General features: G+C 51.3%; 1 protein-coding gene across 1 annotated transcript in view; it reads left to right on the top strand.

The window, feature by feature from the left end:
- LOC142906256 (transmembrane protease serine 2-like) overlaps window positions 1–26,264 on the top strand; it is a 36,738-nt gene that overhangs the window by 5,092 nt on the left and 5,382 nt on the right. Inside the window, exons 2-3 of the mRNA XM_076053678.1 lie at window positions 24,214–24,354; window positions 24,916–25,044. Of these exons, the coding sequence (XP_075909793.1) occupies window positions 24,214–24,354; window positions 24,916–25,044 (270 nt within the window). The remainder of the gene's footprint in view (window positions 1–24,213; window positions 24,355–24,915; window positions 25,045–26,264) is intronic.

Here is a 26,264-nt window from a genome sequence, read left to right as displayed (position 1 = left end):
AGAGGAGGAGTTGGAGACGCTGCTGCGGAGACTGGAGCGTGCCACTAAGAGGTGGGGCCTTACCATCAGCCCCACCAAAACTAAGCACCTGCCTGGGTATTTTGTACCATCGGACACTCCACCCCCACAACTCCCAATCGGTGATGGGGCAGTTGTGGAGAGAGTGGAGAGTTTCCCATACCTGGGCAGTGTGCTTATGACTGGCTCCAGTTTAACAGCAGAGGTCTCACTCCGAATCAGTCGAGCGGCAATATCTTTTCATCGGTTGCGTAACGCTGTGTGGAAGCTACCTGGTCTGTCGCTCCGCACTAAGCTTCAGGTCTTCTCGGCCACGGTCATTCCCTCCCTTCTCTACGCTTGCGAAACGTGGACCCCCCTAATGGAACATCTTCGCCGGTTTGAAACATTTAGGCTGGCCTGCCTACGATCCATCCTGGGTTTAACCAGACTGGATTGTGTGAGGAGCTCACAAATCCTTGAAAGATCTGGGCAGGGTCCCATCGGTGAGCTCCTCCGGCAGGCAAGGCTGCGATGGCTGGGTCATGTAGCCCGCATGCCCAGCCACCGCATGCCGAAACAGCTTTTGTTTGGCCGGATTGAGGGGGCTAAGCGGGCGCGGCACGGGCTAGAGAAGAGATGGAGTGATGTGGTACAGGAGGACGTGGAGCTGAGTGGACTTGCCGATGACTGGTACCAGCGGTGTCAAGATCGGCCTCTGTGGAGGAGGCTCGTGAAGGATGCTACTGGGCAGTTGGAGGCAGTCGCCCTCCAACAACAACGGAGGGCGGAGGAGCGACGCTCACAACAGCGAGCGGAGCGCCGGGTGGCTAAAGCACAGCAGGTTGGCACAGTAGGGGGCACAGGTGGTGCATCAGCCAGTCATCTCAGTCAGTCGACCCGTGGCACCTGGGTCTGCCCCGTGACCTCCTGCCAGCGGGCGTTCGACACTTCACGTGGCCCAGGGTGCACATAGCCTGGCACAAGCGTCGTGGTGACGTCACCGCCACTTAGTGGCGAATGGCGGTTGTTGTTGTTGTGTACCTGTGTGTGTGTACCTATGTCTGTGTGTGTGTACCTGTGTGTGTGTAACGTGTGTGTACCTGTGTGTATCTCTGTGTGTGTGTGTACCTGTGTGTGTGTACCTGTGTGTGTGTGTGTACCTGTGTGTGTGTGTACTTGTGTGTATCTCTGTGTGTGTACCTGTGTGTGTGTGTACCTGTGTGTGTGTACCTGTGTGTGTGTATCTGTGTGTGTGTGTACCTGTGTGTGTGTAACCTGTGTGTGTGACCTGTGTGTGTGTGTACCTGTGTGTGTGTACCTGTGTGTGTGTGTACCTGTGTGTGTGTGTGTACCTGTGTGTGTGTGTGTAACCTGTGTGTGTGTACCTGTGTGTGTGTGTATCTGTGTGTACCTGTGTGTGTGTGTACCTGTGTGTGTGTGGTAACCTGTGTGTGTGTGTACCTGTGTGTGTGTGTTCCTGTGTGTGTGTACCTGTGTGTATCTCTGTGTGTGTATCTGTGTGTGTGTACCTGTGTGTGTACCTGTGTGTGTGTATGTGTACCTGTGTGTATCTCTGTGTGTGTATATTTGTGTGTGTGTACCTGTGTGTGTGTGTACCTGTGTGTGTGTGTGTACCTGTGTGTATCTCTGTGTCTGTATCTGTGTGTGTGTACCTGTGTGTGTGTACCTGTGTGTGTGTGTACCTGTGTGTGTGTACCTGTGTGTGTACCTGTGTGTGTGTACCTGTGTGTGTGTGTAACCTGTGTGTGTGTGTGTACCTGTGTGTATCTCTGTGTGTGTATCTCTGTGTGTGTACCTGTGTGTGTGTGTGTACCTGTGTGCGTGTGTTTGTGTACCTGTGTGTGTGTGTGTAACCTATGTGTGTGTACCTGTGTGTGTACCTGTGTGTGTGTGTATTTGTGTGTGTGTACCTGTGTGTGTGTACCTGTGTGTGTGTATCCTGTGTGTGTGTACCTGTGTGTGTAACCTGTGTGTGTGTGTACCTGTGTGTGTACTTGTGTGTATCTCTGTGTGTATCTGTGTGTGTACCTGTGTGTATCTGTGTGTGTACCTGTGTGTGTGTGTGACCTGTGTGTATCTGTGTGTACCTGTGTGTGTGTGTGTGTGACCTGTGTGTGTGCCTGTGTGTGTGTGCAACCTGTGTGTGTGTACCTGTGTGTGTGTACCTGTGTGTGTACCTGTATGTATCTCTGTGTGTATCTGTGTGTGTACCTGTGTGTACCTGTGTGTGTGTGTACCTGTGTGTGTGTGTGTACCTGTGTGTGTGTGCGTGTGTAACCTGTGTGTGTGTACCTGTGTGTGTGTGTGTGTACCTGTGTGTGTGTGTACCTGTGTGTGTACCTGTGTGTGTGTGTACCTGTGTGTGTGTGTACCTGTGCGTGTGTGTGTGTTTGTAACCTGTGTGTGTGTACCTGTGTGTGTGTGTGTGTATCTGTGTGTGTGTGTACCTGTGTGTGTGTGTACCTGTGTGTGTGTGGTAACCTGTGTGTGTGTACCTGTGTGTGTGTACCTGTGTGTGTACCTGTGTGTATCTCTGTGTGTGTATCTGTGTGTGTGTACCTGTGTGTGTGTACCTGTGTGTGTATGTGTACCTGTGTGTATCTCTGTGAGTGTATTTGTGTGTGTATACCTGTGTGTGTACCTGTGTGTGTGTACCTGTGTGTATCTCTGTGTGTGTGTATCTGTGTGTGTGTACCTGTGTGTGTGTACCTGTGTGTGTGTGTACGTGTGTGTATCTGTGTGTGTGTACCTGTGTGTGTGTGTACCTGTGTGTGTGTGTGTGTACCTGTGTGTGTGTGTAACCTGTGTGTGTGTACCTGTGTGTGTACCTGTGTGTGTGTGTATATCTGTGTGTGTGTGTACCTGTGTGTGTGTACCTGTGTGTGTGTAACCTGTGTGTGTGTACCTGTGTGTGTAACCTGTGTGTGTGTAACCTGTGTGTGTGTACCTGTGTGTGTGTGTACCTGTGTGTGTGTACCTGTGTGTGTGTGTACCTGTGTGTGTGTGTAACCTGTGTGTGTGTGTGTACCTGTGTGTGTGTGTGTATCTGTGTGTGTGTACCTGTGTGTGTGTGTACCTGTGTGTGTGATAACCTGTGTGTGTGTACCTGTGTGTGTACCTGTGTGTGTGTGTATCTGTGTGTATCTCTGTGTGTGTATCTGTGTGTGTGTACCTGTGTGTGTGTACCTGTGTGTGTGTATGTGTACCTGTGTGTATCTCTGTGTGTGTGTTTGTGTGTGTGTACCTGTGTGTGTGTGTGTACCTGTGTGTGTGTGTACCTGTGTGTTTCTCTGTGTGTGTATCTGTGTGTGTACCCGTGTGTGTGTGTACCTGTGTGTGCCTGTGTGTGTGTACCTGTGTGTGTACCTGTGTGTGTGTACCTGTGTGTGTGTGTAACCTGTGTGTGTGTGTACCTGTGTGTATCTCTGTGTGTGTATCTGTGTGTGTGTGCCTGTGTGTGTGTACCTGTGTGAGTGTGTGTGTGTACCTGTGTGTGTGTGTAACCTGTGTGTGTGTACCTGTGTGTACCTGTGTGTATGTACCTGTGTGTGTACCTGTGTGTGTGTACCTGTGTGTACCTGTGTGTGTGTGTGTGTATCTGTGTGTGTGTGTACCTGTGTGTGTACCTGCGTGTGTACCTGTGTGTGTACCTGCGTGTGTACCTGTGTGTGTGTGTACCTGTGTGTGTGTGTACCTGTGTGTGTGTACCTGTGTGTGTACCTGTGTGTATGTACCTGTGTGTGTACCTGTGTGTGTGTACCTGTGTGTGTGTGTACCTGTGTGTGTGTGTGTACCTGTGTGTGTGTGTACCTGTGTGTGTATGTATGTGGAGCGGTAGTGTAGTAGTGGTTAGAGCTACGCTCCGCTATAAACCCGACGACCCGGGTTCGATTCCCGCTCACGGCCAATACCGGTGACGATTATCTGAACCGGTCCTGGGCCTCCCCTAGGTCGACTCAGCCTCAAATGACTACCTGATGCGGTGCGTAGTAAACATCGCCACTGGGGAGACAAAGGCGGTCGGGCGTGGTTGCTGTCCACCCACCCCCTCGCGTGCCGTGCCGTGCCGGCCTTCATAGGCGCTCGCCTAACAGCACTTGCCCCTACAGTCTGTCAAGGCTACACGGGGGATCTTTGTTTCGTCTTGTACGCGTGTGTGTGTATATATGTACGTGTATATGTCTACCTATGTGCGCATGCGTATCGTGTGCTCATGACCAGATCCGCTTTGACAGCAGAGGTCTCACCCCGGACCCCAGTCGGGTGGCACTATCTTTGCGATCCGCTGCGTAACCGCTCCCGTGTTGACAGCCACATGGGGGCCCGTCGCTCCGCACGAAGCTTTCGAGTACTTCTCGGCGGCCACGGGGGGTTAACCCCCCCCCCTCATCCCTTCTTGTCGACGCTTGAGACACGCGGACCTCCAAAATTATCGCCGGCGGAAGGCGCTCCCTCTAAATGCTAGGGGTGGGTAAACCTCTTTTTTTCATCCAGAGGGCCATTAGGATATTTATAACGTCATGCAAAATGATCAGCTTAAAAATGAGCCCGTTATATTTGGTCAGACGTTGCATTAACTCGCCCGTAATGCTATGGGCCGGAACTGCTTCTCTATGGCGAGGCGTGGCGGTGATGATGATGTTAGCTGGCTATTGACGATGTTGTTGCGTCTAGACTTGAAGCTTTCGTGACTGCAAGGATCCATACTCTTTGGTTCTATTCGGTAAAGTCACGTAAAAGTATAAAACAACAAAAAAAATTCACGACGTTTCGGCCACAACACAAGTGGCCTTCATCAGGTGAAGGGACCAGACTGTCTCGAGGACAGCGCTGGAGTGAACACAGCCAAGCTCAGACCGCGACCTTTAAGATGTGTGAGAGAAATTAAGGTGCCTTGACAAAGGAATTAGCATAAAAATTAGCATTTAATTGGCGTACTTAGTATGATGAACGGTGTAGAGATCGGTGAACACGTGCAGACCGGCGAGGTGGGGGAGGGGGAGTTGTTGTTGCTACTCGCGACTGCTTTTCGAGGTTTTGCTCCTACCTAGATTTGTTGAATGTTCGAGTAGGCCTGGGCCACACCAAATGATTTCGCGGGCCTCGTCCGGCCCCATACCCCTACTCCAATGGAACACCTTCGCCGGCTGGAATAGACGCAGGCTGTCTGGCCGTGCACCACGATCCATCACGGGCTTAGCCAGCAGGCCTGGTCGTGTGAGGAGCTCGCAGAAGCTCGAAAGATCTGGGACGCAGGGACACCTCCCGCCCACCCCCGCTCCCCCTGAGGTCATCCGGCCGGGCGAGAGAAGCATTGTCTGGGGTCACGTAGCCCACAACGACGGCCATGGCGTGCCTGAGCAGCTGTGTGTGTGTGTGTACCTGTGTGTGTGTACCTGTGTTACATATTTCAGAAGGCTGAGGAAGTATTGAAGGCGATCCGGAGTCTGAGACCAGGAAAGGCAGCGGGCAGAGATGATCTCCCAAGCGAAATGCTGAGGGAGGGTGGCGTTTGTGCACAGACTGCCCTATATGACATCATGACAACAGTCTGGACCACTGGACGGGTTCCGCAGGATTGGAAGGATGCCCTGGTGGTCCCCCTTTTTAAGAAGGGGGACCGCACAGACTGTAACAACTACAGGGGCATCTCACTCTTCAGTGTGCCGGGAAAGGTCCTGGCAAGGATTATTCAGCATCGCCTTGCCAGGCACGCTGAGGAGAGGCTTGCGGAGCCCCAATGCAGTTTCAGGAAAGGGCGGTCCTGCACAGATTCCATATTTTCTGTCCGTCTGCTACAGCAGAGGTGTAGGGAATTCCAACAAGACCTACATCTCTGCTTTATTGACCTGGTCAAGGCCTATGATACCATCAGTAGGCCTGGGCTCTGGGTCGTTCTTCGTGCTTTTGGAGTACCTGACCCTCTGCTCACGATCATTAAGGACCTTCATGATGGTGAGCGGGCCCGGGTAAAACTACGTTGCCGGGAGTCAGAGCCATCCCCTGTACACCTTGGGGTGCGACAGGGATGTCCTCTGGCTCCCACATTATTTAACATCTATTTTGACCACGTAGTTCGTGAAGCCTTCAATAGCTGTACCGGGGGAATCTCCATATGGTACAGATATAATGGGAGGCTAATCGATGCCCGGGTGCGGTCAAGGGATGGCTCCCTATTGCTCAACCACGTTATGTATGCTGATGATTTGGTAATAGCTGCTCAGTCAGAGGAGGAGTTGGAGACGCTGCTGCGGAGACTGGAGCGTACCACTAAGAGGTGGGGCCTTACCATCAGCCCCACCAAAACTAAGCACCTGCCTGGGTATTTTGTACCATCGGACACTCCACCCCCACAACTCCCAATCGGTGATGGGGCAGTTGTGGAGAGAGTGGAGAGTTTCCCATACCTGGGCAGTGTGCTTATGACTGGCTCCAGTTTAACAGCAGAGGTCTCACTCCGAATCAGTCGAGCGGCAATATCGTTTCATCGGTTGCGTAACGCTGTGTGGAAGCTACCTGGTCTGTCGCTCCGCACTAAGCTTCAGGTCATCTCGGCCACGGTTATTCCCTCCCTTCTCTACGCTTGCGAAACGTGGACCCCCCTAATGGAACATCTTCGCCGGTTAGAAACATTTAGGCTGGCCTGCCTACGATCCATCCTGGGTTTAACCAGACTGGATTGTGTGAGGAGCTCACAAATCCTTGAAAGATCTGGGCAGGGTCCCATCGGTGAGCTCCTCCGGCAGGCAAGGCTGCGATGGCTGGGTCATGTAGCCCGCATGCCCAGCCACCGCATGCCGAAACAGCTTTTGTTTGGCCGGATTGAGGGGGCTAAGCGGGCGCGGCACGGGCTAGAGAAGAGATGGAGTGATGTGGTACAGGAGGACGTGGAGCTGAGTGGACTTGCCGATGACTGGTACCAGCGGTGTCAACATCGGCCTCTGTGGAGGAGGCTCGTGAAGGATGCTACTGGGCAGTTGGAGGCAGTCGCCCTCCAACAACAACGGAGGGCGGAGGAGCGACGCTCACAACAGCGAGCGGAGCGCCGGGTGGCTAAAGCACAGCAGGTTGGCACAGTAGGGGGCACAGGTGGTGCATCAGCCAGTCATCTCAGTCAGTCGACCCGTGGCACCTGGGTCTGCCCCGTGACCTCCTGCCAGCGGGCGTTCGACACTTCACGTGGCCTCAGGGTGCACATAGCCTGGCACAAGCGTCGTGGTGACGTCACCGCCACTTAGTGGCGAATGGCGGTTGTTGTTGTTGTGTACCTGTGTGTGTGTACCTATGTCTGTGTGTGTGTACCTGTGTGTGTGTAACATGTGTGTACCTGTGTGTATCTCTGTGTGTGTGTGTACCTGTGTGTGTGTGTACCTGTGTGTGTGTGTGTACCTGTGTGTGTGTGTACCTGTGTGTATCTCTGTGTGTGTACCTGTGTGTGTGTGTGTACCTGTGTGTGTGTACCTGTGTGTGTGTACCTGTGTGTGTGTGTACCTGTGTGTGTGTAACCTGTGTGTGTGACCTGTGTGTGTGTACCTGTGTGTGTGTACCTGTGTGTGTGTGTACCTGTGTGTGTGTGTGTACCTGTGTGTGTGTGTGTGTAACCTGTGTGTGTTTACCTGTGTGTGTGTGTGTGTATCTGTGTGTACCTGTGTGTGTTTGTACCTGTGTCTGTGTGGTAACCTGTGTGTGTGTGTGTACCTGTGTGTGTGTGTTCCTGTGTGTGTGTACCTGTGTGTATCTCTGTGTGTGTATCTGTGTGTGTGTACCTGTGTGTGTGTACCTGTGTGTGTGTATGTGTACCTGTGTGTATCTCTGTGTGTGTATATTTGTGTGTGTGTACCTGTGTGTGTGTGTACCTGTGTGTGTTTGTGTACCTGTGTGTATCTCTGTGTCTGTATATGTGTGTGTGTACCTGTGTGTGTGTACCTGTGTGTGTGTGTACCTGTGTGTGTGTACCTGTGTGTGTACCTGTGTGTGTGTACCTGTGTGTGTGTGTAACCTGTGTGTGTGTGTGTTCCTGTGTGTATCTCTGTGTGTATCTCTGTGTGTGTACCTGTGTGTGTGTGTGTACCTGTGTGCGTGTGTTTGTGTACCTGTGTGTGTGTGTGTGTGTAACCTGTGTGTGTGTACCTGTGTGTGTACCTGTGTGTGTGTGTGTGTACCTGTGTGGTGGTCCCCTTTTTTAAGAAGGGGGACCGCACAGACTGTAACAACTACAGGGGCATCTCACTCCTCAGTGTGCCGGGAAAGGTCCTGGCAAGGATTATTCAGCATCGCCTTGCCAGGCACGCTGAGGAGAGGCTTGCGGAGCCCCAATGCGGTTTCAGGAAAGGGCGGTCCTGCACAGATGCCATATTTTCTGTCCGTCTGCTACAGCAGAGGTGTAGGGAATTCCAACAAGACCTACATCTCTGCTTTATTGACCTGGTCAAGGCCTATGATACCATCAGTAGGCCTGGGCTCTGGGTCGTTCTTCGTGCTTTTGGAGTACCTGACCCTCTGCTCACGATCATTAAGGACCTTCATGATGGTGAGCGGGCCCGGGTAAAACTACGTGGCCGGGAGTCAGAGCCATTCCCTGTACACCTTGGGGTGCGACAGGGATGTCCTCTGGCTCCCACATTATTTAACATCTATTTTGACCACGTAGTTCGTGAAGCCTTCAATAGCTGTACCGGGGGAATCTCCATATGGTACAGATATAATGGGAGGCTAATCGATGCCCGGGTGCGGTCAAGGGATGGCTCCCTACTGCTCAACCACGTTATGTATGCTGATGACTTGGTAATAGCTGCTCAGTCAGAGGAGGAGTTGGAGACGCTGCTGCTGAGACTGGAGCGTGCCACTAAGAGGTGGGGCCTTACCATCAGCCCCACCAAAACTAAGCACCTGCCTGGGTATTTTGTACCATCGGACACTCCACCCCCACAACTCCCAATCGGTGATGGGGCAGTTGTGGAGAGAGTGGAGAGTTTCCCATACCTGGGCAGTGTGCTTATGACTGGCTCCAGTTTAACAGCAGAGGTCTCACTCCGAATCAGTCGAGCGGCAATATCTTTTCATCGGTTGCGTAACGCTGTGTGGAAGCTACCTGGTCTGTCGCTCCGCACTAAGCTTCAGGTCTTCTCGGCCACGGTCATTCCCTCCCTTCTCTACGCTTGCGAAACGTGGACCCCCCTAATGGAACATCTTCGCCGGTTAGAAACATTTAGGCTGGCCTGCCTACGATCCATCCTGGGTTTAACCAGACTGGATTGTGTGAGGAGCTCACAAATCCTTGAAAGATCTGGGCAGGGTCCCATCGGTGAGCTCCTCCGGCAGGCAAGGCTGCGATGGCTGGGTCATGTAGCCCGCATGCCCAGCCACCGCATGCCGAAACAGCTTTTGTTTGGCCGGATTGAGGGGGCTAAGCGGGCGCGGCACGGGCTAGAGAAGAGATGGAGTGATGTGGTACAGGAGGACGTGGAGCTGAGTGGACTTGCCGATGACTGGTACCAGCGGTGTCAAGATCGGCCTCTGTGGAGGAGGCTCGTGAAGGATGCTACTGGGCAGTTGGAGGCAGTCGCCCTCCAACAACAACGGAGGGCGGAGGAGCGACGCTCACAACAGCGAGCGGAGCTCCGGGTGGCTAAAGCACAGCAGGTTGGCACAGTAGGGGGCACAGGTGGTGCATCAGCCAGTCATCTCAGTCAGTCGACCCGTGGCACCTGGGTCTGCCCCGTGACCTCCTGCCAGCGGGCGTTCGACACTTCACGTGGCCTCAGGGTGCACATAGCCTGGCACAAGCGTCGTGGTGACGTCACCGCCACTTAGTGGCGAATGGCGGTTGTTGTTGTTGTTGTTGTGTGTACCTGTGTGTGTGTATCCTGTGTGTGTGTACCTGTGTGTGTAACCTGTGTGTGTGTGTACCTGTGTGTGTACCTGTGTGTATCTCTGTGTGTATCTGTGTGTGTACCTGTGTGTATCTGTGTGTGTACCTGTGTGTGTGTGTGTGACCTGTGTGTATCTGTGTGTACCTGTGTGTGTGTGTGACCTGTGTGTGTGCCTGTGTGTGTGTGCAACCTGTGTGTGTGTACCTGTGTGTGTGTACCTGTGTGTGTACCTGTATGTATCTCTGTGTGTATCTGTGTGTGTACCTGTGTGTACCTGTGTGTGTGTGTACCTGTGTGTGTGTGTGTACCTGTGTGTGTGTGCGTGTGTAACCTGTGTGTGTGTACCTGTGTGTGTGTGTGTGTACCTGTGTGTGTGTGTACCTGTGTGTGTACCTGTATGTGTGTGTACCTGTGTGTGTGTGTACCTGTGCGTGTGTGTGTGTTTGTAACCTGTGTGTGTGTGTACCTGTGTGTGTGTGTATCTGTGTGTGTGTGTACCTGTGTGTGTGTGTACCTGTGTGTGTGTGGTAACCTGTGTGTGTGTACCTGTGTGTGTGTGTACCTGTGTGTGTACCTGTGTGTATCTCTGTGTGTGTATCTGTGTGTGTGTACCTGTGTGTGTGTACCTGTGTGTGTATGTGTACCTGTGTGTATCTCTGTGAGTGTATTTGTGTGTGTATACCTGTGTGTGTACCTGTGTGTGTGTACCTGTGTGTATCTCTGTGTGTGTGTATCTGTGTGTGTGTACCTGTGTGTGTGTACCTGTGTGTGTGTGTACGTGTGTGTACCTGTGTGTGTGTACCTGTGTGTGTGTGTAACCTGTGTGTGTGTGTGCCTGTGTGTATCTCTGTGTGTGTATCTGTGTGTGTGTACCTGTGTGTGTGTGTACCTGTGTGTGTGTGTGTACCTGTGTGTGTGTGTACCTGTGTGTGTGTGTGTACCTGTGTGTGTACCTGTGTGTGTGTGTATATCTGTGTGTGTGTGTACCTGTGTGTGTGTACCTGTGTGTGTGTAACCTTTGTGTGTGTACCTGTGTGTGTAACCTGTGTGTGTGTAACCTGTGTGTGTGTACCTGTGTGTGTGTGTACCTGTGTGTGTGTGTACCTGTGTGTGTGTGTACCTGTGTGTGTGTGTAACCTGTGTGTGTGTGTACCTGTGTGTGTGTGTGTATCTGTGTGTGTGTGTGTGTACCTGTGTGTGTGTGTACCTGTGTGTGTGATAACCTGTGTGTGTGTACCTGTGTGTGTACCTGTGTGTGTGTGTACCTGTGTGTATCTCTGTGTGTGTGTATCTGTGTGTGTGTACCTGTGTGTGTGTACCTGTGTGTGTGTATGTGTACCTGTGTGTATCTCTGTGTGTGTATTTGTGTGTGTGTACCTGTGTGTGTGTGTGTACCTGTGTGTGTGTGTGTACCTGTGTGTTTCTCTGTGTGTGTATCTGTGTGTGTACCCGTGTGTGTGTGTACCTGTGTGTGTGCCTGTGTGTGTGTACCTGTGTGTGTACCTGTGTGTGTGTACCTGTGTGTGTGTGTAACCTGTGTGTGTGTGTACCTGTGTGTATCTCTGTGTGTGTATCTGTGTGTGTGTGCCTGTGTGTGTGTACCTGTGTGAGTGTGTGTGTGTACCTGTGTGTGTGTGTAACCTGTGTGTGTGTACCTGTGTGTACCTGTGTGTATGTACCTGTGTGTGTACCTGTGTGTGTGTACCTGTGTGTGTGTACCTGTGTGTGTGTGTGTATCTGTGTGTGTGTGTGTATCTGTGTGTGTGTGTACCTGTGTGTGTACCTGCGTGTGTACCTGTGTGTGTACCTGCGTGTGTACCTGTGTGTGTGTGTACCTGTGTGTGTGTGTACCTGTGTGTGTGTACCTGTGTGTGTACCTGTGTGTATGTACCTGTGTGTGTACCTGTGTTTGTGTACCTGTGTGTGTGTGTACCTGTGTGTGTGTGTGTACCTGTGTGTGTGTGTACCTGTGTGTGTATGTATGTGGAGCGGTAGTGTAGTAGTGGTTAGCGCTACGCTCCGCTATAAACCCGCGACCCAGGTTCGATTCCCGCTCACGGCCAATACCGGTGACGATTATCTGAACCGGTCCTGGGCCTCCCCTAGGTCGACTCAGCTTCAAATGACTACCTGATGCGGTGCGTAGTAAACATCGCCACTGGGGAGACAAAGGCGGTCGGGCGTGGTTGCTGTCCACCCACCCCCTCGCGTGCCGTGCCGTGCCGGCCTTCATAGGCGCTCGCCTAACAGCACTTGCCCCTACAGTCTGTCAAGGCTACACGGGGGATCTTTGTTTCGTCTTGTACGCGTGTGTGTGTATATATGTACGTGTATATGTCTACCTATGTGCGCATGCGTATCGTGTGCTCATGACCAGATCCGCTTTGACAGCAGAGGTCTCACCCCGGACCCCAGTCGGGTGGCACTATCTTTGCGATCCGCTGCGTAACCGCTCCCGTGTTGACAGCCACATGGGGGCCCGTCGCTCCGCACGAAGCTTTCGAGTACTTCTCGGCGGCCACGGGGGGTTACCCCCCCCCCCCTCATCCCTTCTTGTCGACGCTTGAGACACGCGGACCTCCAAAATTATCGCCGGCGGAAGGCGCTCCCTCTAAAATCTAAATGCTAGGGGTGGGTAAACCTCTTTTTTTCATCCAGAGGGCCATTAGGATATTTATAACGTCATGCAAAATGATCAGCTTAAAAATGAGCCCGTTATATTTGGTCAGACGGTTGCATTAACTCGCCCCGAATGCGATGGGCCGGAACTGCTTCTCTATGGCGAGGCGTGGCGGTGATGATGATGATGATGTTAGCTGGCTATTGACGATGTTGTTGCGTCTAGACTTGAAGCTTTCGTGACTGCAAGGATCCATACTCTTTGGTTCTATTCGGTAAAGTCACGTAAAAGTATAAAACAACAAAAAAATAAAAAAAAATCACGACGTTTCGGCCACAACACAAGTGGCCTTCATCAGGTGAAGGGACCAGACTGTCTCGAGGACAGCGCTGGAGTGAACACAGCCAAGCTCAGACCGCGACCTTTAAGCTTGTGTGAGAGAAATTAAGGTGCCTTGACAAAGGAATTAGCATAAAGAAAATTTGCATTTAATTGGCGGACTTAGCATGATGAACGGTGTAGAGATGGGTGAACACGTGCAGACCGGCGAGGTGGGGGAGTTGTTGTTGCTACTCGCGACTGCTTTTCCAGGTTTTGCTCCTACCTAGATTTGTTGAATGTTCGAGTAGGCCTGGGCCACACCAAATGATTTCGCGGGCCTCGTCCGGCCCCATACCCCTGCTCCAATGGAACGCCTTCGCCGGCTGGAATAGACGCAGGCTGTCTGGCCGTGCACCACGATCCATCACGGGCTTAGCCAGCAGGCCTGGTCGTGTGCGGAGCTCGCAGAAGCTCGAAAGATCTGGGACGCAGGGACACCTCCCGCCCCCCACCCCCCCTGAGGTCGTCCGGCCGGGCGAGAGAAGCGTTGGCTGGGGTCACGTAGCCCACAACGACGGCCATGGCGTGCCTGAGCAGCTGTGTGTGTGTGTACCTGTGTGTGTGTACCTGTGTGTGTGTACCTATGTCTGTGTGTGTACCTGTGTGTGTGTAACCTGTGTGTGTGTGTGTACCTGTGTGTATCTCTGTGTGTGTGTACCTGTGTGTGTGTACCTGCGTGTGTGTGTACCTGTGTGTGTGTACTTGTGTGTGTGTACCTGTGTGTGTGTACCTGTGTGTGTGTGTGTACCTGTGTGTGTGTAACCTGTGTGTGTGACCTGTGTGTGTGTGTACCTGTGTGTGTGTACCTGGGGAGCGGTAGTGTAGCGGTTAGCGCGCTGCGCTATGAACCTGGCGACCCGGGTTCGATTCCCGCTCACGGCCAACACCAGTGACGATTATCTGAACCGGTCCTGGGCCTCCCCTAGGTCGACTCAGCCTCAAATGAGTACCTGGTGCGGTGTGTAGTAAACATTGCCACTAGGGAGACAAAGGCGGTCGGGCGTGGTGCTGGCCACCCCACCCCCTCGTGTACCGTTCCGGCCTTCATAGGTGCTCGCTAACAGCACTTGCCCCTACAGTCTGTTACAGGCTATATGGGGGATCTTTGTCTTTATCTTTGTGTGTAACCTGTGTGTGTAACCTGTGTGTGTAACCTGTGTGTGTAACCTGTGTGTGTGTGTGTGTGTACCTGGGTGTATCTCTGTGTGTGTATTTGTGTGTGTGTGTGTAACCTGTGTGTGTGTGTAACCTGTGTGTGTGTACCTGTGTGTGTGTGTACCTGTGTGTGTGTGTAACCTGTGTGTGTGTGTAACCTGTGTGTGTGTGTAACCTGTGTGTGTGTGTAACCTGTGTGTGTGTAACCTGTGTGTGTGTGTACCTGTGTGTGTGTGTACCTGTGTGTGTACCTGTGTGTATCTCTGTGTGTGTACCTGTGTGTACCTGTGTGTACCTGTGTGTGTGACCTGTGTGTGTGTGCAACCTGTGTGTGTGTGTGTACCTGTGTGTGTACCTGTATGTATCTCTGTGTGTATCTGTGTGTGTATCTGTGTGTGTACCTGTGTGTACCTGTGTGTGTGTGTACCTGTGTTTGTGTGTGTACCTGTGTGTGTGTGTGCCTGTGTGTGTAACCTGTGTGTGTGTAACCTGTGTGTGTACCTGTGTGTATCTGTGTGTGTACCTGTGTGTGTGTGTGTACCTGTGTACACACACACACACACAGGTAAACACACGCATTGTTGACCAAGCCCACTTGGTCACACCGCCTCCCTTCGCGTCTTTCCCGTTTTTACCTTGCGCGCGTTCCTGCAACAATGGGGGGGGGGGGGAAGAACGTCAAGAATTCCACTGTGTAACACAATTTTTGTCCCAGCGTAATAAGTGTTATTTGGTAGTTGCTCATGTCTCGAAAGTACAGAAGATGGACCAGGCCAGGGATATTTTGAAATGTGCATATTTTCAATGAGAAAACGGGCAAATTTGCGTCTTTTCGTTCGCATAAAGTCAGATAAAAAAACAACATGAATGTAAATTAACACGGATTTATACTAAAGTAATGCAGAAATGACTACGAAAGATTCAGGAGTAGTTTGTCGAGATTGAGAACTCGGTCCGCTGTGGCCAGTCCCGCCTGTGGTAGTGCACCTGTGTGCGTTCAAGGGGTGGCTCCCTTCCGATCTGATTAGGGGCCACCACGGTGGCTAGGAGATGTTAACTACCTCGCCTGGTATACAGGAGGTCGTGGGTTCTATCCCTCTCTCATCATCATCACGGTGGCTAGGAGATGTTAACTACCTCGCCTGGTGTGCAGGAGGTCGTGGGTTATATCTCTCTCTCATAATCATCACGGTGGCTAGGAGATGTTAACTACCTCGCCTGGTCTACAGGAAGTCGTGGGTTCCATCCCAACCCCTGATGCCTGCTGCTGCTGTATATTTGGAGTTTGCGTGTCTCTCTCATCATCATCACGGTGGCTATGAGATGTTAACTACCTCGCCTGGTGTGCAGGAGGTCGTGGGTTCCATCCCAACCCCTGACACCTGCTGCTGTATATTTTGAGTTTGCTGTTTCTCTCTCGTCATCATCACGGTGGCTATGAGATGTTAACTACCTCGCCTGGTATACAGGAGGTCGTGGGTTCTATCCCGACCCTGACGCCTGCTGCTGTATATTTGGAGTTTGCTGTGTCTCTCTCTCATCATCATCACGGTGGCTAGGAGATGTTAACTACCTCGCCTGGTGTGCAGGAGGTCGTGGGTTCTATCTCTCTCTCATAATCATCACGGTGGCTAGGAGATGTTAACTACCTCGCCTGGTCTACAGGAAGTCGTGGGTTCCATCCCAACCCCTGATGCCTGCTGCTGCTGTATATTTGGAGTTTGCGTGTCTCTCTCATCATCATCACGGTGGCTAGGAGATGTTAACTACCTCGCCTGGTGTGCAGGAGGTCGTGGGTTCTATCTCTCTCTCATCATCACCACGGTGGCTATGAGATGTTAACTACCTCGCCTGGTGTGCAGGAGGTCGTGGGTTCTATCTCTCTCTCATCATCACCACGGTGGCTATGAGATGTTAACTACCTCGCCTGGTATACAGGAGGTCGTGGGTTCCATCCCAACCCCTGACACCTGCTGCTGTATATTTGGAGTTTGCTGTGTCTCTCTCTCTCTCTCCCCTCCCGTAGTCGCGTGGATTTTTCTCCGGGTCCTGCGTTTTCGTTTCCCACTCCACATTCAGAATATCAACATCACCGCGCGTTAAGAGTCTTAATGTCTGCTGTTATAGATGTCCACGTGATGATGACGACGACGACGACGATGATGATGATGAAGCCGCCCACCTCTATGGGCGGCTATAATTTGCCATAGGAAGGTCGCTTCTGCAAAAACAAAAAAAAGAGATTTACAGCTCAGCGTGCCTTACCTGGTCAAATGAAAGGTTTCGTTTTAGTATATTTGGAGCGTCCTTCTTTCTCCCCGTCGTTTTCCGCTTTTCCCCCTCTCCACATTTTAGAGAGGGGAAAAAACACACGTCACTCACGGGTTTTAAAGTTGCTTGGCTATACATTCCTTCCACGCGATGATGACAATGATCACGACGATGATGATGATGATGAGGATAGTTTCCCAACTTGAGTCGAGCAAAAATCAGTTGCCCAACTTCATCTGGGCAACTTTCATTTGCGATGCCCAGACGAGCCGTCGAGTCTGAGAAAACAGCCACGCATCAACTCAGTCGGGGCCTTAACTTGCCGAGGGTAAAACAAAAGTAAAAAAGGGGTTGAGTTTTAGTTGCGGTTAAATTGTTCCTCGCTCTGAGGAGGAGCCGGAGACGCTTACGACTTGAGGCTGGAGCCTCGCCACAACGGAGCTCCGTCCGTGGTTCTGTTATTTTCGTTTAGCAAACTCGTCACACTCCCCTCGGTACTCTTCGTGCGTGCGAGCAGGTCGCATAGCGTGGCAACCCGTGCCGTGTCAACCCGTGCCGTGTCAACCCGTACCGTGTCAACACGTACCGTGTCAACTTATACCGTGTCAACCCGTGCCGTGTCAACCCGTGCCGTGTCAACACGTACCGTGTCAACCCGTGCCGTGTCAACCCGTACCGTGTCAACTTATACCGTGTCAACCCGTGCCGTGTCAACCCGTGCCGTGTCAAGCCGTGCCGTGTCAACCCGTACCGTATCAACTTATACCGTGTCAACCCGTGCCGTGTCAACGTATACCGTGTCAACCCGTAACGTGTATCAACCCGTACCGTGTCAACGTATACCGTGTCAACCCGTACCGTGTATCAACCCGTACCGTGTATCAACCCGTACGGTTTAGCCAGTAGTATTCTTGTACAGGAAAATTGAGTTTGTCAGCTCCATACGGCGTGCGGCCGTTTCAATGCGGGGCAACAATAAAAATTGTGTTTGTGTTTCTCCCCCTGCCATGGTGACCTTGCAGGATGAACGTTGAGATTCATTAGGGGCACGGGGTGGGTCCAATAAGGGTCTGAACTGGTCTGTGAGTGAGTTAGACGGCAGGGGCACTGACAAGGAGTTGACAGGAATGCCATTGGGATGCTGCTGGATCCTTCTAGAGGATACTCACCACGACTCCCCGGTCTTTGTTTGAGCCCCTGCACGTGAGTTAGACGCCAGCTGCAGTTTTCGATTCCTCCTGCAAGGGGGCACCGTCGTGTTATCGTGCAGGTTTGTTGTTGTTGTTGGTTGTTGTTGTTGTTGGTTGTTGTTGTTGGTTGTTGTTGGTTGTTGTTGTTGTTGGTTGTTGTTGTTGGTTGTTGTTGTTGGTTGTTGTTGTTGGTTGTTGTTGTTCCACGGCCGTGCGTCCAGTTCCCGAAGAGGCGCTACGGCTTGTCAGGAGATGTGAACTCCCTCGCATGGTATGCAGGACGTCGTGGGTTCGAACCCGACCTTGACGCCTGCTGCTGTATATTTGGAGTTTGCGTGTCTCTCTCTCATCATCATCATCACGGTGGCTAGGAGATGTTAACTACTACACGTGTAGTAGCTACTACACGTGTAGTAGCTACTACACGTGTAGTAGCTACTACACGTGTAGTAGCTACTACACGTGTTGTATCTACTACACGTGTTGTATCTACTACACGTGTTGTATCTACTACACGTGTTGTATCTACTACACGTGTTGTATCTACTACACGTGTTGTATCTACTACACGTGTTGTATCTACTACACGTGTTGTATCTACTACACGTGTTGTATCTACTACACGTGTTGTATCTACTACACGTGTTGTATCTACTACACGTGTTGTAGCTACTACACGTGTAGCAACTTGTGTAGCTACTACACGTGTTGTAACAACTTGTGTAGCTACAACACGTGGTGTAGTAGCTACAACACGTGTAGTAGTAGCTACTACACCACGTGGTGTAGTAGCTACTTATGCTACGATGATCATTCGCCACTACCCCCCTACCCACCCACCCATCTCCCTGCTCGCAATCTGCTCCGGTTTGAGAGCGGACGGGGTGCCCACGTTGAACGGGGAGAGAGAATCCGCGTTTGCCTCCACCTCTTTGGTTACGCAACGTCGTTCGGAACCGGCCCGGCCTGTTTGCACGCTCAAAGTCATACCGGTTTTACTGATCTCCATGCAAATCCACACGAGCCGGTTAGGACACATTCAACGCTCTTCCTTGTCAACGGCCGCACGCTACGCAGTCTAAACAAAACTATATATGACATTTTTTTTAAAAATGTCATACATTTTTTTTAAAAATGTCATATATAAAAAATGTTCTTTTGTTTAACACGTAGAAGGTTTTTTTTTAGCGAACGCTATTATCCCTAACAGAGGAGGGTGTGGAGTGGGGTAGTTGTGGTTTTTGTTGTTGCTGTTGTGTGTTTTTGGGGTTATGGTGGCGAGTTTCACGACACATTCAAAAGTACGCGATTTATTCCAACCCTCCCTCCTCCCCCCTCTATGATGGCTATTTTTAAAATTTTATTTTACCAATCAATCAATCAAACTTCATTTCTACAGCACTATTCGTTCCAAAACATGCAACGCGTAGTGTTTTAAATGAAAGTGAAATTGTAGGCAAAAATAACAACACGTTGTAACACATTTCTTGCACGTTGAGAAAATCCTAATTAAAAGCAAGTTTAAGAAAAGTACGTTTTTAGATTCATTTTAAAAGTGTTTCATGATTCTGAAGTCCACAGGTAGGCTGGCAGATTGCCCCACAGGCCGGCACCGTATACACGAACAGCTGCTTCTGAGCTATTTAGATATACATTTTTTATTATTACACGCTTTTATTTCACTCTGTACACCATGCAGAAATTATAAAAAAAATACACCTTTTTTTAGGGGGGGAGGGGTTGTGACGTCAAATCTGTCACGTCAAATCTGTCACGTGACCCGCGCATGTGGAAGCGTAACGCATTGTAGTGTAGTGGTTAGCGAGCTGTCTGTGTGTGTGTCTGTGTGTATGTCTGTGTGTGTGTGTATGTGTGTGTGTATGTGTGTATGTCTGTGTGTGTGTCTGTATGTGTGTAGGGGGGGGGAGCGGTAGTGTAGTGGTTAGCGCGCTGTCTGTGTGTGTGTCTGTGTGTGTGTATGTCTGTGTGTCTGTGTGTGTGTATGTCTGTGTGTATGTCTGTGTGTCTGTGTGTGTGTGTGGGGGGAGCGGTAGTGTAGTGGTTAGCGCTCTGTCTGTGTGTCTGTGTGTATGTCTGTGTGTGTGTGTCTGTGTGTGTGTGTCTGTGTGTGTGTGTCTGTGTGTGTGTGTCTGTGTGTGTGTGGGGAGCGGTAGTGTAGTGGTTAGCGCTACGCCGCGCTACGAACCCGGCGACCCGAGTTCGATTCCCGCTCACGGCCACCACCGGTGACGATTATTTCAACCGCTCCTGGGCCTCCGCTAGGTCGACTCAGCCTCAAACTAGTAACTGCTGTGGTGTGTGAACATCGCCACTGGGGAGGTAAAGGCGGCCGGGCGTGGTGAATCCAAGTTCATGGGCGAAGCCGAGTTGTAAAGCTAGTTCTGTTATTGTTGTATCGAATCTTGTAACTCAATTGTAAACCACTTCCCAATGTGCTATCGACTGCAAACTTTGCTATACTTGTGTCATACTGATGACAATAACTATATTCTATCGTAATTATTTTTTTTAGATCTATATTTTTAAACATTCATTTTTATTTGTTTCGGCTTGGCTCTAATTGTCCACGCTCAACTGACGTCGCCTATGATTGGTCCACGGTCCCCTTTACGTCGTGGCGAGCTTCGGGGGCCACTTCCTGGAGTCATGGAGTTCTTCCGTTACTAGTACGGTAGCAGGCTTTCGCGACCAATATTATTCATAATAAAGGTTTTTGGGTTAGATCGCGTTTATTTATAAATGTGTCGTAACCCTCCACCACCCGACACGGCCAATCAGCAAAAAAAAGTGTCACGTTGACAAAAAGACAAATAGTTCACTACTTTAGCCCCTTACCGGCGTGTTGAGTGAATCCACAACATTTACAGTTTGAGTAGCACGACGTTTCGCTGGTAAATACATCCAGCATCATCATCAGGCAATTCGCCAGAATGGTAAAGCCCTCGCTTGCTCCAGGTTTTAAATAGAGCAGCAGGGTGACGTCATCACTTAACTCATATCAGGTGCAGTGATTAGAGGCCGAGGGGGGGGTATTGTAATTATATAATCGATTAGTAAGCAGTCATTGGTTATGATTAGTAATGAGTTGTAGATTAGTAATTCTTTAAATCAAAATGTAATGTGTATTATTTAATAATACGGTACATTTCACAAAAGCGTGGTTTAAAAAAAAGTTTTAAAAAAAATATTACTTCTTTTCAGAAACGACGTGGAAATGCATAGCAGTGAAATACTCGAAAAGCATGTTTTATGGTATTTGGGCAAAACCAGCACTGCGGTTGCAATGTGAGAAGCTCACAGATTCCTGTATGATGTGGACACAAGTCCCCCATTATCAGTGATCTCCACCCTCGACAGGCAGAGGGCTGCGTTGGCTGGGGTCACGTAGCCCGCTTGCCCGGCCACCGCTTGCCCGGCCACCGCGTGCCCGGCCACCGCGTGCCCGGCCACCGCTTGCCCGGCCACCGCTTGCCCGGCCACCGCGTGCCCGGCCACCGCGTGCCCGGCCACCGCGTGCCCGGCCACCGCGTGCCCAGCCACCGCGTGCCCAGCCACCGCGTGCCCAGCCACCGCTTGCCCAGCCACCGCGTGCCCAGCCACCGCATGCCCAGCCACCGCATGCCCAAGCGGCTGTTGTTTGGCCGGATAGCGGAGAGAAGCTAAACGGGCGTGCCACGGGCTAGAGAAGAGATGGAGCTGATGTGGTACAGGAGGACGTGTAGCTTGAGTGGACTCACTTGATGCAGCGATCTTGCTGCGACTGTTCCACCTGAAGACTGAAGCTTGTGTTGCCTCCGAAACGTTGTGATTTAATTGTTTTATTTTATTTTACCTACGTTACTTTACCGAAAAAAAACAAAGAGTATGAATCCTTGCAGTCACGAAAGCTTCAAATCTGGAACTGAGTGGACTTGCCGATGACCGGTACCGGCGGTGTCAAGATCGGCCTCTGTGGAGGAGGAGGCTCGTGAAGGACGCTACTGGGCAGTTGGAGGCAGTCGCCCTTCCAACAACAACGGAGGGCGGAGGAGCGACGCTCACAACAACGAGCGAAGCGCCGGGCGGATAAAACGCAGTGAAGGCGGCACAGTAGGGGGGCACAGGTGGTGCATCAGCCAGTGGTCTCAGTCAGTCGACCCGTGGCACCTGCTGGGTCTGCCCCGTGACCTCCTGCACCTTGCGTGGCAGATCAATCAACCCCAAAACGCCTGAGCCTGTCCCGTGACCTGCCAACAGCAAGCCTTCCATAATTCAAGTGAATGCTTCGTAGTGCACCTAGCCTGGCACAAGCGCCGTGGTCACGTCCCCGTCACTTGGTGGCAAATTGACGCTGCGTTTGCGCCTGTGCGTGTGTGTCTGAGTTGGCGCTCCGAACCCGGCAGAGACCCGGGTTCGATTCCCGCTCACGGCCAACACCGGTGACGATTATTTGAACCGGTCCCGGGCCTCCCCTAGGTCCACTCAGCCTCAAATGAGGTACCTGGTGCGGTGTGTAAACATCGGTGACCACACCGCCAACACCCCCTCGTGTGCCGTTCCGGCCCTCCATAGCCGCCGCTGCTGCTACTCGCTAGCAGCACTTGCCCCCCAAAGCAGTGTGTTGCAGGCTAGGCGGGGGATCTTTGCCTGTGTTAGGGGCGTAGGATCTCAGGTAAGCGAGCTGTCATCCATAATTAACGCGAGGGCAGAGGGGGACACTGCAAGGGACAGCCGAGACACGGACAGTTGAGACACGCGGTGAGACACGCGGTGAGGCAATTTGCAGAGGCATCGAGAGAAACGCTGAAACTACATCGGCTATTATATATTTTTTTTGTTTTGCCAGGTAAGCCCCACTTGAGCTGTAAATGTCTCTTTTCTCTCAGAAGCCACCTGGTCTAACACAAATGATAGCTCGCTCAACGATTCTGTGTGCGGAGAGGGGGAAAAACAGAGGACCCAGTGAGGAATCCATGCGACAAGGGGGAGAGAGAAATGAGAGAGACACAGCAAACTCCAAATATACAGCAGCAGCAGCAGCAGGCGTCGGGGTCGGGATGGAACCCATGACCTCCTGTATACCAGGCGAGGTAGTTAACATTTCCTAGCCACCGTGATGATGATCATGAGAGAGAGAGAGAGACACGCATACTCCAAATATACAGCAGCAGCAGCAGGCGTCGGGGTCGGGATCGAACCCACGACCTCCTGCATACCAGGCGAGGTAGTTAACATCTCCTAGCCACCGTGAGATGGAGCCCACGACTTCCTGTATACCAGGCGAGGTAGTTAACATCTCCTAGCCACCGTGATGATGATGAGAGAGGGATAGAACCCACGACATCCTGTATACCAGGCGAGGTAGTTAACATTTCCTAGCCACCGTGATGATGATGAGAAAGGGATAGAACCCACGACCTCCTGTATACCAGGCGAGGTAGTTAACATCTCCTAGCCACCGTGATGATGATGAGAGAGAGATAGAACCCACGACCTCCTGTACACCAGGCGAGGTAGTCAACATCTCCTAGCCACCGTGATGATGATGAGAGAGAGATAGAACCCACGACCTCCTGTACACCAGGCGAGGTAGTTAACATCTCCCAGCCACCGTGATGATGATGAGAGAGGGATAGTACCCATGACCTCCTGTACACCAGGCGAGGTAGTTAACGTCTCCTAGCCACCGTGATGATGATGAGAGAGAGATTGAACCCACGACCTCCTGTACACCAGGCGAGGTAGTTAACATCTCCCAGCCACTGTGATGATGATGAGAGAGAGAGATAGAACCCACGACCTCCTGTACACCAGGCGAGGTAGTCAACATCTCCCAGCCACCGTGATGATGATGAGAGAGGGATAGAACCCACGACCTCCTGTACACCAGGCGAGGCAGTTAACATCTCCTAGCCACCGTGATGATGATGAGAGAGAGAGATAGAACCCACGACCTCCTGTACACCAGGCGAGGTAGTTAACATCTCCCAGCCACCCTGATGATGATGAGAGAGGGATAGTACCCACGACCTCCTGTACACCAGGCGAGGTAGTTAACATCTCCTAGCCACCGTGATGATGATGAGAGAGAGATTGAACCCACGACCTCCTGTACACCAGGCGAGGTAGTTAACATCTCCCAGCCACCGTGATGATGATGAGAGAGAGATTGAACCCACGACCACCTGTACACCAGGCGAGGTAGTTAACATCTCCCAGCCACTGTGATGATGATGAGAGAGAGAGATAGAACCCACGACCTCCTGTACACCAGGCGAGGTAGTCAACATCTCCCAGCCACCGTGATGATGATGAGAGAGGGATAGAACCCACGACCTCCTGTACACCAGGCGAGGCAGTTAACATCTCCTAGCCACCGTGATGATGATGAGAGAGAGATTGAACCCACGACCTCCTGTACACCAGGCGAGGTAGTCAACATCTCCCAGCCACCGTGATGATGATGAGAGAGGGATAGAACTCACGACCTCCTGTGTACCAGGCGAGGTAGTCAACATCTCCCAGCCACCGTGATGATGATGAGAGAGACAAACCCCAGGAGAGAGACGAGATACGACACAAAGTGTGGGTGTGTGCATGTAGACAGTGACGATGTAGATATGTAAGAGCGAGAGAGAGAGCGAGACGAGATTGTATTTCTTCCCCCTTGCTCCCCCCCCCACCCCCCTCCGTGGCCCCCCAGAACCCCCCGTGTCCATCCAGCCCCCCACTTCCCAGGTCACCAATCGCAGTCGCCGCCGCAAGCGCCGCCTGGTGCTCCTGGGGGCGGGAGTGGCGGCGATCCTCCTGCTCGGGGCCGCTGTGCTGCTGGCATGCCTCCTCGGTGCGGGGTCACGTGGGGGGTCACGTGGGGGGTCACGTGGGGGGGTCACGTGGGGGGTCACGTGGGGGGGTCACGTGGGGGGGTCACGCGGGGGGGTCACGCAGACAGACACGTGGGGTCACGCAGGGTCACGCAGACAGACACGCAGGGACACGCAGACAGTCATGCGGGGTCACACAGACAGTCACGCGGGGTCACGCGGGGTCACGCGGGGTCACGCAGACAGACACGCGGGGTCACGTGGGGTCACGCGGGGGGGTCACGCGGGGGGGTCACGCAGACAGACACGCGGGGTCACGCGGGGTCACGCAGACAGACAGGCGGGGTCACGCGGGGTCACGCGGGGTCACAGACAGCCATGGGACGTGGTGTGCCGTGCGGCCCCCTCACCCACCCCCCCTCACCCCCTCACCCCTCACCCACCCCCCTCCCACTCCCCCTGACCCTCCTCTCACCACCCCTCACCCCCCCTGACACACCCCCAAACCCCCATTCCACCCCCCTCCCACCCCCCCCTCACCCCCCTCCCCCTCACCCCCCTCTCACCCCCCCTCACCGCAGCTCTCAAGGGCATGGCCGTGAGCTCGTGCACCGACGGTTCGTGCACCAACCCTGTGGAGTCGCAGGGGAACTCGAGCAACGACAGTTGCGTGGACTGCGGGGCGTCGACGCGGTTGCTGGCAACCGGAGGTATTGTTCGAATGTTCTATTGTTCTACTGTTCTATTGTGTTGTCGTTCTGTTGTTTTATTATTCTATTGTTTTGTCGTTCTGTTGTTCTACTGTTCTATTGTTTCATTGCTCTATTGTTTTGTAGTTTTGTTGTTTTACTGTTCTATTGTTTTGTCGTTCTGTTGTTCTACTGTTCTATTGTTCTACTGTTCTATTGTTTTGTCGTTCTGTTGTTTTACTGTTCTATTGTTTTGTCGTTTTGTTGTTTTACTGTTCTATTGTTCTACTGTTCTATTGTGTTGTCGTTCTGTTGTTTTATTGTTCTATTGTTTTGTTGTTTTGTTGTTCTACTGTTCTATTGTTTCATTGTTCTATTGTTTTGTCGTTCTGTTGTTTTACTGTTCTATTGTTTTGTTGTTCTGTTGTTTTACTGTTCTATTGTTGTCGTTCTGTTGTTTTATTGTTCTATTGTTTTGTCGTTCTGTTGTTTTACTGTTCTGTTGTTTTACCGCTCTATTGTTTCATTGCTCTATTGTTTTGTAGTTTTGTTGTTTTACTGTTCTATTGTTTTGTCGTTCTGTTGTTCTACTGTTCTATTGTTTTGTCGTTCTGTTGTTTTGCTGTTCTATTGTTTCATTGTTGTATTGTTTTGTCGTTTTGTTGTTTTACTGTTCTATTGTTTTGTCGTTCTGTTGTTCTACTGTTCTATTGTTCTACTGTTCTATTGTTTTGTCGTTCTGTTGTTTTACTGTTCTATTGTTCTACTGTTCTATTGTTCTATTGTTTTGTCGTTCTGTTGTTTTATTGTTTTCTCGTTCTGTTGTTCTACTGTTCTATTGTTCTACTGTTCTATTGTCTTGTTCTGTTGTTTTATTGTTCTATTGTTTTGTCGTTCTGTTGTTCTACTGTTCTGTTGTTCTACTGTTCTATTGTTTTGTCGTTCTGTTGTTTTATTGTTCTATTGTTTTGTCGTTCTGTTGTTCCACTGTTCTATTGTTCTACCGTTCTATTGTTTTGTCGTTCTGTTGTTTTATTGTTCTATTGTTTAGTCGTTCTGTTGTTTTACTGTTGTATTGTTTTACTGTTCTATTGTTTTGTAGTTCTGTTCTTTTACTGTTCTATTGTTTCGTCATTCTGTTGTTTTAATGTTCTATTATTTTATTGTTCTATTGTTGTATTGCTTTATTGTTCTATTGTTTTGTTGTTCTATTGCTTTATTGTTCTATTGTTTTACTGTTC

Source organism: Petromyzon marinus, chromosome 62 (assembly GCF_048934315.1).
Source record: "Petromyzon marinus isolate PM22_M1 ecotype Great Lakes invasive population chromosome 62, UKy_Petmar_22M1.pri1.0, whole genome shotgun sequence".
NCBI classification, from domain to species: Eukaryota; Metazoa; Chordata; class Hyperoartia; order Petromyzontiformes; family Petromyzontidae; genus Petromyzon; species Petromyzon marinus.
The sequence above is the reverse complement of the archived record's forward strand: the minus strand, read 5'-3'. Positions and strand labels throughout refer to the sequence as shown.